General features: G+C 47.0%; 1 protein-coding gene across 1 annotated transcript in view; it reads left to right on the plus strand.

Annotated features, from left to right (window-relative positions):
- The window catches only part of Sh3rf3 (SH3 domain containing ring finger 3), a 263,936-nt gene that overhangs the window by 148,319 nt on the left and 99,349 nt on the right, over positions 1-16,268 (plus strand). Inside the window, exon 2 of the mRNA XM_013355309.2 lies at positions 6,985-7,260. Within this exon, the coding sequence (XP_013210763.2) occupies positions 6,985-7,260 (276 nt within the window). The remainder of the gene's footprint in view (positions 1-6,984; positions 7,261-16,268) is intronic.

A 16,268-nucleotide genomic window follows, 5' to 3' on the forward strand; every position in this document is an offset into this window, starting at 1 on the left:
CATTGTATTGTTGAGTCTGGTGTTGTTATTTGTGAAGTGTTGCTTTCTGTTTGAGTAATTTTGATTATGTTTGTTCTTGTTCCTTAGTCTCTCTCTGTTCTTCCCTTTCTTTACTCCAAAATATTGCTGCTTGTATTTTTTTTTTAGCTCTTAGATATAATATTTTTAGGCTGCTTACATCATGGGAAGGTTTTCTTTCTCCTTCAACTGTGGGAGACAGTTTTGTTGGGCACATTAATCTGGGCTGGTCACTGTGGGTTTTAGGGTTTGGAATGCATTGCTCCAGGCTCCTCTGGCTTTCAAACTTTCCATTGAGAAATCAGCTATTAATCCAATGTTTTCCTTTATATGTAACGTGTGTGTTTTTTTGTTTGTTTGTTTTTTCTCTTTTAGCTTTCAGTCCTCTTTCTTTGTTCTGTGTATTTACTGTTTTAACTATAATGTGCAATTTGGGAGTTTCTTTTCTGGTCTCCTCTATTTGTGTTCTGCGTTCTTCTTGTTTTTGTGTGGCTATGTCCTTCCTTATTTGGGGGGAAGTGGTCTTCTATGATCTTATTGATGTTCTAGCTTATTCATCTTGCTCATATTTTTATGGTTTAAATTTTGGTGTTTCACATTTCATATGTGTTTCCTGTTTTGTTTTTTAAATTTCATATTCTTTGCTTATTTATGCTGGATCCTGTATGTTATCTGCTTTGTCCTGGGCACCACTATCCTATCATCTGCTTGACTCATTCTACCTGTTGGGCTCTCTCTTAGCTTTTCTGTCTGGGTTGTTGGGTTTTTCATTCCCGTCTTCATTTTCTCTTGAGTCCTCTTCATTGTGTTTATCTCTTTATTGCATTCTATTTTCAAATCTTTATATTCCATTTTCATCAGCCTTATATTTATGTTTCCTTTGGCATTGCTCAGGTATTTATTCTCTTTAAGTCCATCTCTTTTAATTTATTGAGCTGTTTCTTTGTGTCTTCTTTAAATTCCTTGAATTAGTTGATGACATTTATGATTGTTCTTTTAAATCCTATTTTGTGGGCTTCATCTAGATAATTCTCAATGGTGAATATTTCTGTAGGACTGGTGGATTTGGGAGGGTAGCTACTGCCTTGATCTTTAATAGTGTTTATATACTTGCAGTGAGACCTGGGCATGTGGACTTCCTTTATTATAGACCGAGTAGGTCAGGGCAAAACACAGGTTGTGTACAGGTCTGGTTAGGCCTAAAAACTGGATATATGAAGTCAGGTGGATACAGTGAGCTGCCCTGGTGTGTAGGATGTGCATCCTGTTCCTATCCTGAAATTTGGGTAAATCTAGGGTTTGATGTGGGAGGATCATGTAGACCTGCCTGAGTAATCTCTGGAGAAGTATATACAGGATCTGGTTGAGTGAAGACTGTGGATGTGGCTTGGGATGAGCATGTAAGTTGTGGATAGTCAGGGAGAAACGTTAGAAATTGTGTGCTGTGTGGGCAAGAGTGACCAGAGGCAGGCTGATGTACTGGACATGAAGTCTGGGCCAGACCAGGGTTTGAGGAAGGGTACATGAAGGGGAGGACCAGGCAGACTCACCTTGTAACTCTGGGGAAGGATTGACCCTTGATTTAAAAAAAAAAAAAATTGATAAATCGGATAACAAAAGTACCACTGGCCCAAGGTTGAACATATTATACTTTCATTGGTCTGTGTTTCAAGCAGAAGTGTGTGTGTGTGTGTGTGTGTGTGTGTCTGTCTGTCTGTCTGTCTCTCCCCGTCCCTCTCTCTTTGTATGTGTGTGTCTGTCTGTCTGTCTCTCCTCGCCCCTCTGTGTGTGTGTCTGTCTGTCTCTCCCCATCCCTCTCTCTCTCTATGTGTGTGTGTGTCTGTCTGTCTCTCCTCATCCCTCTCTCTCTCTATGTGTGTGTGTGTGTCTGTCTGTCTCTCCCCGCCCCTCTGTGTGTGTGTGTCTGTCTGTCTCTCCCCGCCCCTCTGTGTGTGTGTGTCTGTCTGTCTCTCCCCGCCCCTCTGTGTGTGTGTGTCTGTCTGTCTGTCTCTCCCCGTCCCTCTCTCTCTGTATGTGTGTCTGTCTGTCTGTCTGTCTGTCTGTCTCTCCCCGCCCCTCTGTGTGTGTGTGTGTGTGTGTGTGTGTGTGTGTGTGTGTGTGTGTGTAAATTTGCAGTACTTGTGGTCCTGGAAGTCTTTGTTTTGGGGTAACAGGCATGAATATGTAAGATCCCCTTGTTAGTAACCTTTTGGTTTGCTTCATTTATTTATGTACTTACTTATATCTAGGGTTTGGAAAAAGTGATTCCATTTTGATTCTGGTAACTTTCACATAGTTATTCAATCAGTTAATATTTTGATCCTGTGACCTTTTACCAGGCCAGGGACGAAGGACAAAAACGGGCCAACTGTCTATAACGTTGGGACCCATAGCCATTGCTAACAGGGTGTTAGAACCCCAAGTAGCAAGCGCCGAGTGAAAGACCCTGAATGCAGAGAGTCTAAAGATGGAGGAGGTCTTGATTCACATACTTCACTCTGGCTTTCTGGGGCTCTTGTGGTGCAGGAGCCATCTATGAGTGCTCATCCACTTTGCTTCAGGACATGGTGACCCTGTGGCCCAGGGATGCATGAGGGACCCTGCAGAGTTCGAGGTCTAATGGAATCCCATTTGTCAAAGCAAACTGCAGAATTTGATGCCTTAGTAGCTGGAGAGCGCCGCTATGCATATGTAAGAACCAAGTCTCCGTGGGGTAGGACATTAAGCCCAGAGGAAGATCTGCGTGTCTCATCTGAGTAATGAGCCATGAAATTGACATTATAAGTTTTAATTATTATTAATGCCTTGCAGGGTAGCTGGTGTTAATTATTCTGTAGGCTTCCCAGATATATTTCTTCCCCTTTCCTTTTATTTCTTTTTCTTTAATGCCTTAATGGTGGCTTCCTGGTAGTGTTTGAACTCAATTCCTCCTAAGGGGAATACCCTCCCTGTGAGAGAGGTTGTCTCTGGAAAGGAGGCAAATGGCTGTGGCTGGAACACAGGCAGCGGGAACCTGGGAGTTGGATGGGTTGCCACGGTGAGATCTGCAGGAGTCATTCCTGCTCCCCCTTCCCTCCCCAGTAATACTCACTTTCCTCTAGGACCAGCCATGAACTAATTATAATTAGTTAACCTTACAATGGGCTTTAAAGATCAAAGACTGTAGGAAGTGCCTTGAGTCACATTTTTGAGCATCTTTTAACAGGGAGTGCTGGTTTCTGGCTCTTCTGCTCCTGCCTAACTTCCTGTCAACATCATTTCTGACTCTATGTCTCTGTCTGTCTCTGTCTCTGTCTGTCTCTGTCTCTGTCTGTCTCTGTCTCTCTGTCTCTCTGTTTCTCTCTCTGTCTCTCTGTCTCTCTCTCTCTCTCTCTCTCTCTCTCTCTCTCTCTCTCTCTCTGTTACTTCTATAGATTGTTCTATCAGATCCTCATGACAGTCAGGGGTACAGGAGTGAGCGTTGACCTTCCCTGCCCCCTGCCTTTCCCTACTCCTCTTTCCTTACCTATCAGCTGCAGCAGAGACACAGGCCTGACTCAGGATCACCCTGAGTTCCTTTGAACAACTAACAGCACAAATATGGGGACTGTTGTCTCTCAGGCTTCTCTTGGGTCCTGGTTGTTTGGGTGGATATAGCACAGTTCTGTTAATGCGGCAGACAGGAAGCTTCCAGGCATAGCAGCCCAGTGCCAGTGCTGTGGATCTGGGAGGGGAAAGAGGTGGTGTGGAGCTGTGTCGGCAGAGCCCAGAGATTTCACAGGTTGTGTATCCTCTTTGGGAGTTGTCATGTGTAGTCAGAGGTTGTTCATTTGTTCATTCCTGGCCACTCTGACTCTAAATAATCACATAGAAACTATATTATATGTAATACTGTTTGGCCAATAACTTAAGTGTATTTCTGGCTAACTTATACATCTTAAATTAACCCATTTCTATTCATCTGTGTATCACCACATGGCTATTTGTGGCTTACCCGCAAGATTCCAGAGCATCTGTCTCTGGTGGTGGCTACATGGCTTCTCCCTGACTCCACCTACTCTCTCTCTATATATCTCTTTCAGCCTGGCTTTACTCTGTTAAGCCATTGGCTGAAAGTAGCTTCTTTTTTAACCAATGGGAATAAAACATCTTCACAGCATACATCATCTCCCACATCAGTCATGTTATCCCCCATGGCTAGAAAAGTATGCATTTGCTCCTGAGCCATGGAATTTGGATCCCTTGGCACAGTAAAAAGCCACTGGCATTTGCAGGGTAGACTCTGATTTACACCTGTGCAGCCAGCATAGTAGAGTACATTGAGAAAAGAGGAGAGCTAGGTAGGGGGAAGAGCCAAGAGTCTAGCAGTAGATTAGCAAGCTTTAAGGAAGAAGACCATGTTCGGGGAAGGATGGGCACAGTTAGATGGCGTTTGCATGATAAGGATGAGGACTATAGGAAGTAGAGCTAAAGGGACAGAGAGAGCTTTGTGGGACGTCTAGAATCTGCATTCCAAAAAAGTAGCTACACTGATATGAGATCTTCTGGTCGTCATGGGCGTGGAAATATGCTTTGGCCTGTTAGGGAAGTACGGGTAGATTTGAGGGTTTGAGACACTGAGGCAAGTAGAATTTGGCCTGTAACCATGGTGATGAGTAGCCTGTGGCCCACATATGTGTGGGACTGTCAGCCATGTAGAGAATTAGTAAAAACCAGAGTCCTCTGAGGCTCAGGGTGGATGGATGCCTTTCAGGACCAGGAAGTAGGTAACTTGGGGGCCCCTGGCCTAGGTAGGATTCTGCAGTCCAGTCAAACTGACGCCTAGGAGTTTCCCTGACACTGTATCCCCACCCTCCCAGCTAAACTGGGATCCAGTGTCATGGTTGCCAATAGTGAAGGTGGGACTTGAAATGGTCCCTGTGTTGGCCTGTCTAGAAAAAGCCAAGTCCTTTCTAAGCAGAGGCAGCTAGGGGAGGACTCCATGTTCACTGGAGTGAGATCTTTGAAGGAGACAGCAATGATGTAGGTTTAACATGGTCTATACAACTCACGCTGTGGTCAGTGGTAGCAGATGCTTCCAAACAGTCACCAAAGCCATGCATGTCTCTAAGATTACTGCTTCAAGCACACACACACACATCTTCAAGAGATGTGTCTAGCAAAGGGAATGCACACAATGCCAGTCCATGTTAAGAGATGATCCTTTGGGTACCTAGTAGAGGTACTTTGTGAACAGAATGTGTTATTTTCTTACTACCTCTTAAACCCATTTTCTGAGTTAAATTCCATGTGTGGCCATATAGTCAATAGTGAAAATATTTCTGCCATGGCATTCCCGTCATTATTTGACTTTTAATGTGGCAGCAAGCTGAGTTGAAAAGGGAGAAACATCATCATTTTGTAAACTAGCTAGCGGAGTGGAGATGGGTTTCCCAACTTACTGACATCCTGAGCTTGGTAAATTCGTGGTTATTGGGGAATGTGCTATGAATTGGGGGGTACTTGGCAGCATCCCCGGCTCTGCTTCTTAGATGCCACTAGTACCCCTCCTCAGTGTGACAACCAAAAATCTTGAGACAAATTGTTCCTCATGGAAAAGCCATGGGCCAGGGACCGGCTGGCCATTATATGGCCCTGGGGTTTTTCTGATGGCCCACAGCCAGCTACCTCTTTAGTCTTTCCTAAGCAAAGTATTGGGTTGCAAATTGCCTTTCGCCTGTGCTCTTTAAAGTCTGGGCCTGGTACAGTCTATTGTACTTAGACCACAAAGCCATCCAGAATGAGTTCTGTAATGAAAAGTTCTCTGGTGTTACTGTTTAATTGGCTAGTGGGGGTTGTTTGTCAATCTGCCAGCAGGTTTCTCTTAAATGCTGTCATCAGGCATCTCCAAGACATAAATGTAGAGTGATTGATTTGCAATGTGCTATTAAACCCTCTACAAAGACTTTTTGATGTCCTGCGGCTTGGAGCTTTGTACAGCTATTGATTGATTCGAATACTACAGAACCCTTGGCTCAGGCAGCCCTTGTGAGAAAAATGCCACTTCTCGTAGGAATTGCTGGACATTGACTCGGGGACAATGGCAAGGCTTTCCTCGGGCACAAAATGGATCACTGAACAAGTGTGGACCACCAGGAAAGAAAAGCAAGAGACACTTAGGTAGCTGGTCAGAATTGACCAATGAGGGCCAGTTAGGAAAGTATAAGGAGCGGGACAGTAAAACCTGATCGATTTAGGACTGAGAAAATCCTGGCTGCCATGAGAGGGGAGGCAAAGATTTTGTTTGGGCTGTAACTGTGGCTGCTGTCTGAGTCCACAGTAGCAAATGATAGTCAAATAAGTTCACAGACATTGACAGGATGACAGAACACCTCCTGACTGCACAAGACCAGGCTGAGATATTCTTGGAGGGGTCCTGTCCTCTGGACCCGATTGTTGTGTGAAGGGAAAGCTTGCATGGCATGGGGAGTGGGGAGGTGTGTGACTTGGGACTAGAGGTGGAGTGGCCTCTGCATTCCTCCACCAGGAATCTCTCATCTGGGCTGGGTGAGTATGTGCCACGGGTCCATGGAGAGGCAGGCACACACAGTGAGTGAGATATTGGCTGCCCAGCTTGCTCTGAACTAGTTGTCTCCTTTTGTGCCTATATCCTTATCTTTGACAGATAATAATTCATTACTTCCTTTAGAGCCTTTTCCGTGCAGTGCAGTGCAGTGCAGTGCAGTGGTCTCTATAGAAAGTTGGACTGTACTTGGTCCTCGTGTTTAGGATTGAGAACTTTGCTATTATATGGACTATCTTGCTTTTCTGAGGTCAGAGAACTTATGTATTCCCGTGTTAGACTGTTCCTTTAGGATGGTTTCTGGTCTGCGAATGTTGTTTATATATAAGACATACAATGACCATTGAACCCATACTTCCAAGGTCAAATTTCTCAGGTGTTAGGGAGAGCCATTCCAAGTAACCACCTGTTGTTTTCTGTTTCAGAATCTATCCCAGCTTCCCTATGGCAAGGCCCTCTACAGCTATGAGGGGAAAGAACCTGGTGACCTCAAGTTCAACAAAGGGGACATCATCATCCTGCGGCGTAAGGTGGATGAGAACTGGTACCACGGGGAGCTGCAGGGGACTCATGGCTTCCTCCCAGCCAGCTACATCCAGTGTGTCAGGCCCTTGCCACAGGCTCTGCCCCAGGGCAAAGCCCTGTATGATTTTGAGATGAAGGACAGAGACCAAGACAAAGACTGTCTGACCTTTACTAAGGTAAGCTGAGCCCCGTGGTTGGCCTATGTCTACCGATGTCTTTTGAACCAAGAGTCGGCGTTTAGGTTTAGAGCCTGACTTCTCTGCTAGGCCTTGAGCAAATGACCACCCTCCCTCCCTGTGCCTCCGTGGGGGTGTGCTTCATGGACTTGTTTGTTTTGTTGTTGATTTTGTTTGTGTGAATGAGAACTCCTAAGAAGAAGCCGTGTCTGCAGAGTGTGGAGAGACTGGATTGCTGCAGGTCCAGAGACAATTACCTTTTCTTAGGCTGGCATTATCCCCGCCCCCAACAGTCATTTTTGACTGCTCGGTGTCAGATCTAGCCTCCTGTGACTGACAGATGGACTCCTTTTTGAATCTATTAACTTAGCAGACTACTGGCTTCCACCAGCCCAAAGGCTACGAATGTCACCACATCGATTCTTAGGGCTACAGACAAGCCCCGTCCCCCATCTTGGTGTAACCACCTCCATGATGCACCCGCCATTGGTATTCTAAACTTGCCTTGATTATGACTTTCTTTGTTCTGTAAAGCTATATAACTTCAGGAAATGACTTTTGTAGCACACATTCTAATTGTTCTTAATAAAAACAAACCAGAGTCAGATCTTTAGGGGGTGAAAGCTGAGAGATCAGAGAAGCAGAGTAGTCAGTCACTAGAGAGACCTTTGACCTCTACTGATGCTCAGACCCAACGGGCGATGCTGTCCTCAGACTGCCTCCTCAGACTGCATCCTCTGACTGACTATTTCAAACTGCATCTCCAGGCTGCTTGCTCAGACTGCAGCTATCTCCACCAAACCTCAGGCTGCGCTGAGCTCTTACCTCCTCCTGCCTTATCTTCCTCTCTCCACCCAGTCATATCCCTCCTATCTCCACATCCCTAGTGCTGGCATTAAAGGCATAGACTCCCAAGTACTGGAATTAAAGGTATGAGTCACCACCACCTGGCCTCTAGCGTCTCTGATCTTCAGGCAAGATTTATTTGTTAAAACACAAACAAAATATCACTACAGACTTCCCATGATAGAACATGGCTTGGGGGTTTCCCAGGTTCTAGTCATTCAGAATGACTGCAGAATAAACCATATCTCATTCTCTTCAAGGCAAGAGCTGTGTTGTTTGCATTGACATTTGTTTTGTGTTGATTCTCACTGGGGAATGGTATGAGATGACACAGCCCACTAATGCATAGTTCTGGCCAGCACTGGTACTGACTCTTGAGATAGGCGGGCTGTTAGCCTCAGTAGCAGTCATCATTTTAAGGTTTTAAATATTTAATATATAAAGAGGAGTTGAGTTTTAAGTATTGAATACACACACACATACACACATACACACACACACACACACACACACGGGAGTTGTGTTTTCCCAGGACTCAAGGGATCATTGTAGAACTATTGCAGACCGACCCTCAAGTTCATCCAATAAAGTTGTCCTATCTGGGCCCAAAGCCAATATCACATCGCTCCTGTAGGACAACAGCTGAATCAACTAGGCATGGAGAATCTCTTTTATTATTATTACTATAGATAATAATAATTTTATGAGTATAATGTATTGCATTCATGTATGTCTGTGCGCCATGTACCTGCATGATGCCCACAGAGGCCAGAAGGAGGGGTCCATGGATTTGGAGTGAGTTACAGATAGTTATGAGCTGCCATGTGGTTGCTGGGAATTGAACCCAGGGCCTTTGGAAGAGCAGCCAGTGCTATTAACCACTGAGCCGTCTCTCCAGCCTGGCATGGAGAATCTTTTGAAGCACCTAGCCTGAGGACCTGGTCACTAAGCAAACACTCACTGTGGAGCCAATGAAGCGCTGAGTCAGGTTTGTGGTCTTTCTGGAGTTCCTGTGATTACTCATTGGTGCCAGGTAGCAGACCAGCTCTTGTTCTTGTTGTTACGTTTGGAGATTGCCAGGGAAGCAGGTGGAGCCTTGTGTCATTTCCTCTGGGGTCCTCTCTCCTAGCTCCTTCCTCCTTCCTTTCCTTCTCCCACCTTCTCCCTCCAAGGCTGTAAACAACAGAACTGGAATTCTCAGTATCTGGCTTGAAGAAACAGTGCCTGGAGATTGCCACTCTTCTCCACGCCCGCCCACCCCCTCTTCATCTGCCGGTACAGAGCTTGGCTGTGGCGCTGCGGCTCTCCTCCAGCTTCGCGACTACCTTGCACACCATTTTCTGAGAAAAGTTGATGGGTCCCTGTGCCAGACTGCTGTTTAGGTCTCATTCTGTTGTTTGCCTGACAGTGACTAATCTAGTTTCCGTTCTGGGAACCAATGCTTTCTTTCTCCCTTTCATCAGGGTGTTGAGATGCTAATTCCTTTCCTTAGCTCTCTTAGCTCCTGGGGAAGCCGGCCCTGGTCTCCTTCACTGGCTCCCTCTCTTTTCCTTTTCTCAGTCTGAAGCCTCTGGAGCCTTCCCAGGGCACCTGGCAGGCTTCTCAGCTTTGGAGAGCCTACCCTGAGCAACTCCACTCCAGTGTGGGTGCCCATGCTCTCCGCACCGGCACTTGTAGCTTCTTGCATCCTTGCCGAGACAACAGGCTCTCAATGACTTTTAGCTCTATTGGCAGCAACAGCAGAATCAATAGAGTCAGACACTCTCCTTGTGGGCACACAGGGAGCTCCTCAGGACAGCTCGCTCAGTAGAGTGCAAAGCCCAGGGTGTTCCCTGGCAGGCCAGCTTCTCCCTGTATGATGGCAGACTCTCTTAACTTCCGTTTCCATTTCGGGGTGCCTCTGCCTGTAGCACTCACTGCCAGTAAAGACCAGATTCCCTGGACGAGAGCAAGTGGATAGGATATTTGTCTATTTATTCCACACAAAAAGTACACACTATCCTGTGTTCAGGGACAGAGGTCTGGCTCCTCCTGGAACCTGGGCTTGGGAAACAGGCACAGAGTAAGTCTAGAGAAATGAGCGTAGCCAAAGACTGCCTCAAGGGAAGCGGCATGGTGTCGCCCTGTGAGGAGGAAGATGAGACAAGGCATGAAGACTCCAGTGTAGTCAATGACAGAACTATTCCGTGTTTCCAGAGAAAGTGTACATTAGTCCTCGAGGGGCAAACTAGAGCCCAGTTGGCCTTGGATTCATTCTGTGACCGGCATGTATAGGATGTGTGGCTGTTGCCCTCACTATGTCCCTGATGTAGGTTTGGTATTTGAGGTTCCTTAGAGGGAGACCTGGACCAGCTGTGACAGGGTCCAGGGCTCTGCTGTCACTGAGGGTAGCAGCTGTTGCCATGGCATTCTGCTGGAAGTATCATATTGCACCATCTTTGCACAAAGAACTTTTTTCTTGAATCCTGTGGGTTCCTATAAATGGGAGGCTTCTGAGTATGATTCCCAAAGCACTGTGACACCTACCATATCATACCCATATCATCGACACCCCCGCCCTCTCCTCCAAGGAGCAAAGTTCCGCGTTTTGTTTGTTTTTGTTTTTGTATACTCCTCTCGCTTCTCACCCTCTCCACATCTGGGTCCCAGAGGACACGAGCATCTTCTTGGAGCTCTCTGCTGGGTTCCATGCTTCTTGGCAGGACTTGGACAATGTCTGCAGTGCCACTGAGATACAGTCCCACAGAGTCGGGACTGATAGTTGGACCTGAAGCTGAGCTTCTGGGAAGCAGCGAGTTAGTGTTATTCTAAAGCCGTGTGTCCAGTTAGTTCTCAGGCCGCTATCGACACCTGGTCTCTCCCGTAAGCCCAGCCTTTGGACTAAGGGAACACAAGAGTGGAGCCCCCCACGAAGCACCAGAGCCTCTGGCAGGTTCAGCACGCCATCTTTCTTGCCTTTAGTCTTTGTATTTGCATATTCCCAGCTTTGGGGAAACAAAGCTACAGGAAACTGATAAAACCGCTTTCTAAAGCTCTATTACCAAAGGTCATTATTCTCTTTTTCGAGCAGATTAGTTTTAGAATGACTTGATGCTGTTTTAATACTACCCATTCAAAAGATAATTCTGCAGGTAAAAAGGAGGCTTTGATCCAACCGCCTTGTAACTTTTCAAATGCCACTCCAGTGGTGTGCTTTAAAAGGAAGCATTATAGTTTGGGTATCAAATGCCCTCCACAGTCTTGTGTTTGAATCCTTGGTCCCAAGTGGTGATGCTATCTGGGGAAGATGTCAGCCATTTATCGGGTAAGGCCCAGATGGAGGAAGTAGGTTGTTGGGAAAGGGGCTTTTGACAGGAGGTTGTCTCAGTTTACAAATGGCACCCCAGGATGGGAGCCATATGAAGCACAATTAATAAAAACCCAGAGATGGAAATTGAGGTTCAACCTGAAGGTCTAAAAAGTAAAACATTGAGCCACTGGCTCTTACCTCTACCTCAGTCCAAAGTGGTGATCCTGCCTCCAGGAATCTCAGAATGAGCCTGAGCCTGAGCCTGAGCCTGAGCGAGCCTGAGAGCTGTCTCCTCCCATTTTATTATCCTCTCTAGTTCTGGGATTAAAGGCGTGCACCACTAACTGCCTCATTTCTATGGCAAGCTAGTGTGGCTTCTGGGATTAAAGGTGTGTGTCATTGCTGCCTAGTCTGTAAGGCTGGCCAGTGTGACTGTTTTACTCTTCTGATCCTCAGGCAAGCTTTATTTATTAAAATACAAATGAAATGCCACTACATCTTTGTTCTTTGGAGGACTGGGATGAGGCACAGAGGGGCTAGAAATACAATGGGCGTTGTAGTATTTCGGGAGTCCTATCCGGAGGTCTCCCATGGGATTCAAGAATTGAAAGTCCTTGTGCAAAGATGCTGTAGTATCCTAAGTCAGAGACACCGAAAGCCATGAGCACCAGTCAGCTGAGGTGCGCAGTAGTGGGAGGGGTTACGGCTCTCAAGACAGAGGTGCACTTTGGGCGTAAGAGAGGGTGCTGAGTTTCATGAGGGTTTTGACAGCTTGCTCCCATTCTCTTACTCCTGTTCAATTATAAAACTCAGAAAATGCTTCTTGAGCTTCCACGGTACAAGTTCTTGAGACGTTGGAATCATCTCCACTGCCTCCTGAGGTAGGGATATATGTTTTCAGGGCTTGCATTCTCAGGCACATGACCCAAAGAGAGCTGGGGCCCTCAATCACCCCCTTTTGAGCACCCCACTTGGCTACTTTACTTGGAAAAGTTCTCAAGAAAGCTAGAAGTAGGGCTCAGCTCTCTTCCTGACCTTCTTCTAGATTCCTCTGTTCCCACCCCTCGCAAAGGGATTCTAAATAAGATACAAGGGCTCCAGAAAAGGGCATGAGCTTACAATGCCCTTGCCTTGCCCGGCCCTTCTTTTGTTCTCAAGGTGGGGTTCAGAGAAACAAAAGGGTCAACAACTATACATAACTGAAGTGAAAAGCAGGTGGTGGCTCTGCTTTGCCTAGTCCCATTTGAAGCTTTATAGGCAAATCTGATAAATACACAACATGCGCGTCTCCCTCAGACATCCCTGCATGCTGGCCTTGGCAGCATGGCTCTCTGCAGGTGCCCACGCGTGTTTACCATGGATGCATGCAGTGACCTTTCAAAGTCCTATCACCAGTGCGCCGCTTGGAACCCGTCAGTGACACTCTGCTCAGGGGCTTCTCATTTCCCCTCTGGTCAGTATCAGAGCCCGCGCTGTCTCCAGCGTTCTTTCTGACCCAGAACTATGCCTTCTCAGCCCTCAATCCACTCCCAGCCCTTGCTTAGCCTACACCTGGTTATTTCTGTCTTCAGCAGGCCTCGCGCTCCCTGGCCTGGTACATCTAGCTATTCCCCCAGCTCGGTGCCCTTCCTCAACTATATGCAGCTCCGCCCTCTGCTTGCTCTTTAGGTACTTCCCCTTTTGATCTGCCTCACTCCTGATGGTGCGCCTATGCTTGGGACTCCATCTTTTTACCCTTTCTCCTCCTTAGATGTAGGCGCGTATAATATAGTACCGTCCTCTCGCTGAGGCCTGGCCAACATTGCTTACTTCCCGTTCTAAGCATGCAAGAGTGCAGGGCGTGCAGAGGGGAGAGACGCGGAAGCATAGACAATAGTGAAGCTAGAGTGTTGTGCGCATGCGTGGAGAGAGCAGGCCTGGCTGTCGGCAGTGTTCGTGTCTTCTCACCGGGTCTCTTTAGCCTTTTTCGTTACTTTCCAGATGTGTCAGCTGTGAGGTGTGTGAGAGTAGCCAGCTCTGTGCCGGGGCAGGGAGAGGTCTGTCCCTGCCTCTCTCTGAAGAGTCCTGGCCATTGGCAGTGGTTGAGTTGGGACAGATGATCTAAGATGTCAGTCAGAGCTAGGGCTGCAGAGCCAGCCAGCTCTGTGGGGGTCGGTGGCAGCCAATGACTCCATTAAGAGCCTCTGTGTGAATACAGGAATGACCAGAGGCACAGTTCCGTGTCATTTCTACAGAAAAAAAAAAAAAAAAAAAAAAAAAGGCTGGGAAGCTTCTGGGCTTCTGCCTTCTTAATGTCCCCTATTTCTTGACAGAGTGCTTTGAGGCAATGTCTGCAGCTGACTGACTGTGGCAGGTAGGGCTGCATTTGGGGGTGGGGCCATGGTCATCCTTGGAAGCTGAATAGTTCTGGTTTCTCTGGGCTCTGACTTGTTACCTCTTCTTTGGACACCCTTAACTACAGTAGAGAGGAGACTGGGGTTCCTGATCCTTCAGAAACTGCCCCCAGGGGCTCCACGCCTGCTGTTGCCATGTGATTCATTTAGAGACTCAAATATCAGGTGCCTGTGTCCTGTGTTCTGTGTTCTCCAGTACTGCCGAGGGGGCACTCCCATGCCCCTTTCCAAACTGTACCTGCAAAGTCACATCCAGGGATGGTGTGCCCTGGCAGCCTGGGAAGCTGGGCTAGGGATATCCACCTGAAGCTGCTGTTCTTGCCACAGGCCACTATGCTTGTAGCTTTCTCTCTCGTTAAGTAGAAAAAGTCAAATGAATGCACAAACGTTAGAAGAGGCAGGTACATTACTTAAAATTTGGGTTTAACGTTCCTTATAGAAGGTGGCGCTGACGTCTCTTGAATCTGTTACAGATGTATTATCCACTAAGCCTTGGGAAGAGGGGCCACCTAACTCTTAAGCCGCCCCTTCCTAGCCACAGCTCCAACATGCAATTGCTTAGGGCCCCCCACCCCAGAGACCATCTGAATTCCAAGAAGAGCCAGGGCTGCATGCCAGTAGACATTTGGTATATTTTCCCAATTCGGAAATATCAGAGAGCAGGGAAAACAGCATATGGATGGAGCCCGCCGCCCTGTAGTAAACAATGAGTACTTGACATGAAACGTATAGCTGGAGTAGAGGTTTGTGCCGGAAAATGGAATGACGTCATGGAAAGAGTTTTCATTCATAAAATCGTTGCCTACTATATCCTGTTAGTTCAGACACATGTCTACCTTATTTGGCCATCGGTGATGTCTGTGGTATTCTGTGGGCTCCGTTTGATCACTTACATCGGGGGCTGATAAACGGAGATGACTAACCAAGCAGGCCTGCCATCTGCTTCTGCAAATCTCGTTTGCCTGGCACGTGGCTGTGTCCATCCACTCGGGCATTAGCTGCCTTCATGCTTCTGCCACTGAACTGGGGACATGGTCTGCAAAGCCGTTCACTTACCTTCTGGTGCTTTCTAGGCGTGGTTACTGATGGCTGCAATCGAGCACAGCTCTAGGAGACAAAGGCACAGGCATTTCTGATGCTCCCCACACAGCACTCAGGGACCTTCCTGAATGGAGGTGTCCGGGAGGAGAGGGCGAGTAGCTCTCTTAGGGAGGCAGCTGAAAACCAATGGCCATCCCTTACCATCTGAAGCCTTAATGCTTTAAGGGGTATTTCTCCATGTACTAGGGAGCCTTCAAAATAATATCCCCTCTTTCCTTGTCCTTCTGAATGCACCAACTCAAGGGTGTTTGAAACATGGCGACAAATCTGGGACCTGATATGATCTAACATAAAAATTAAGCCCTATTTTTTTTATCTTGCATGGAGTGATAAAGGGGTTCAAGTCCAGTATCCCCAACATGCTAGCCTGTGTGTCTCCATTGCCAGCAATGAAATATTCCCTCCCCGTGGTGTGAGTCTGCATTAGAGAAAAAAAATTCTCAACATCCGTAGGCAAAGTGGGGGACTTCTTTTGTATGCAAGGATGACTGGCTCTGTGTGGTCTCTCAGTTTGGTCCCCATAAAGAAAACAAGTACCAAATGCAGCAATGTATTCTGCAGCCTACTGCTGTCCTAAGGTTTCAGACAGGCATAGAATCCCGAATGCCTCTTGAGTCGGAACAGACAGCAACCACAAAGATGCTGCCAGAGTATCACTCACCCTGACGGAACTGCGCAGACCCCCACTTGCTCCTTACTGGACATCACTGTAGCACACTTGACACGTGTGTGTCTGGGTTCCTGCTCTCTGCATGGTGATTTTGCTGTAGGCCCGTTGTGTTGCATGGTGATCATCTCTCTGTGAGCTAGCCTTCTCTCTTACCTGCTTGGGGAGGGATACTTTTCTCCAAAGCCTAAGCTCTCTCTCCCCATCTCTACTTAAAGACATTTATGTGTGTTGGCCACACAAAAAGGAAATGGTTTGCACTGCTTAACAGTGGCAGTGGGCGGTAAATTCCCTGGTCTAAGAGGCAGTGCCTCTCTTTGGAATTGAGTTTGCTTCTCGATGAGTCCATCCCTTGTTGCTCTCCTACTCCCAAGGGGGACCCAGGATAAGCCTGGCTCTTGGGTGTACAGCGATGCCCATGCTGGAGGGCAGAGTCTCAGCTCCCCCGGTGCTCTCATTTCTCAGACTCAGTGCTTCCACATGACTTGGTCCCAAAGGACGGTTGTGATCATTGCCTCATTCCATATAGCATGTCCCTTGAAGGGGAAACGGTGAGACAAACAAGTGAAGGAATTTTTTTTTAATATCAACCTGAGTCTTTTTTAAATTTTTCTCTGTTAGCAGAGTCTTGTTAGACAAGGATCTGTTATCTTTCTGTATAATGTCAAACTGATTTTTGAGAATATCATGATCGTATCTAAGAGTTTTTAGC

This window comes from Microtus ochrogaster, unplaced genomic scaffold (assembly GCF_000317375.1).
Source record: "Microtus ochrogaster isolate Prairie Vole_2 unplaced genomic scaffold, MicOch1.0 UNK113, whole genome shotgun sequence".
NCBI classification, from domain to species: Eukaryota; Metazoa; Chordata; class Mammalia; order Rodentia; family Cricetidae; genus Microtus; species Microtus ochrogaster.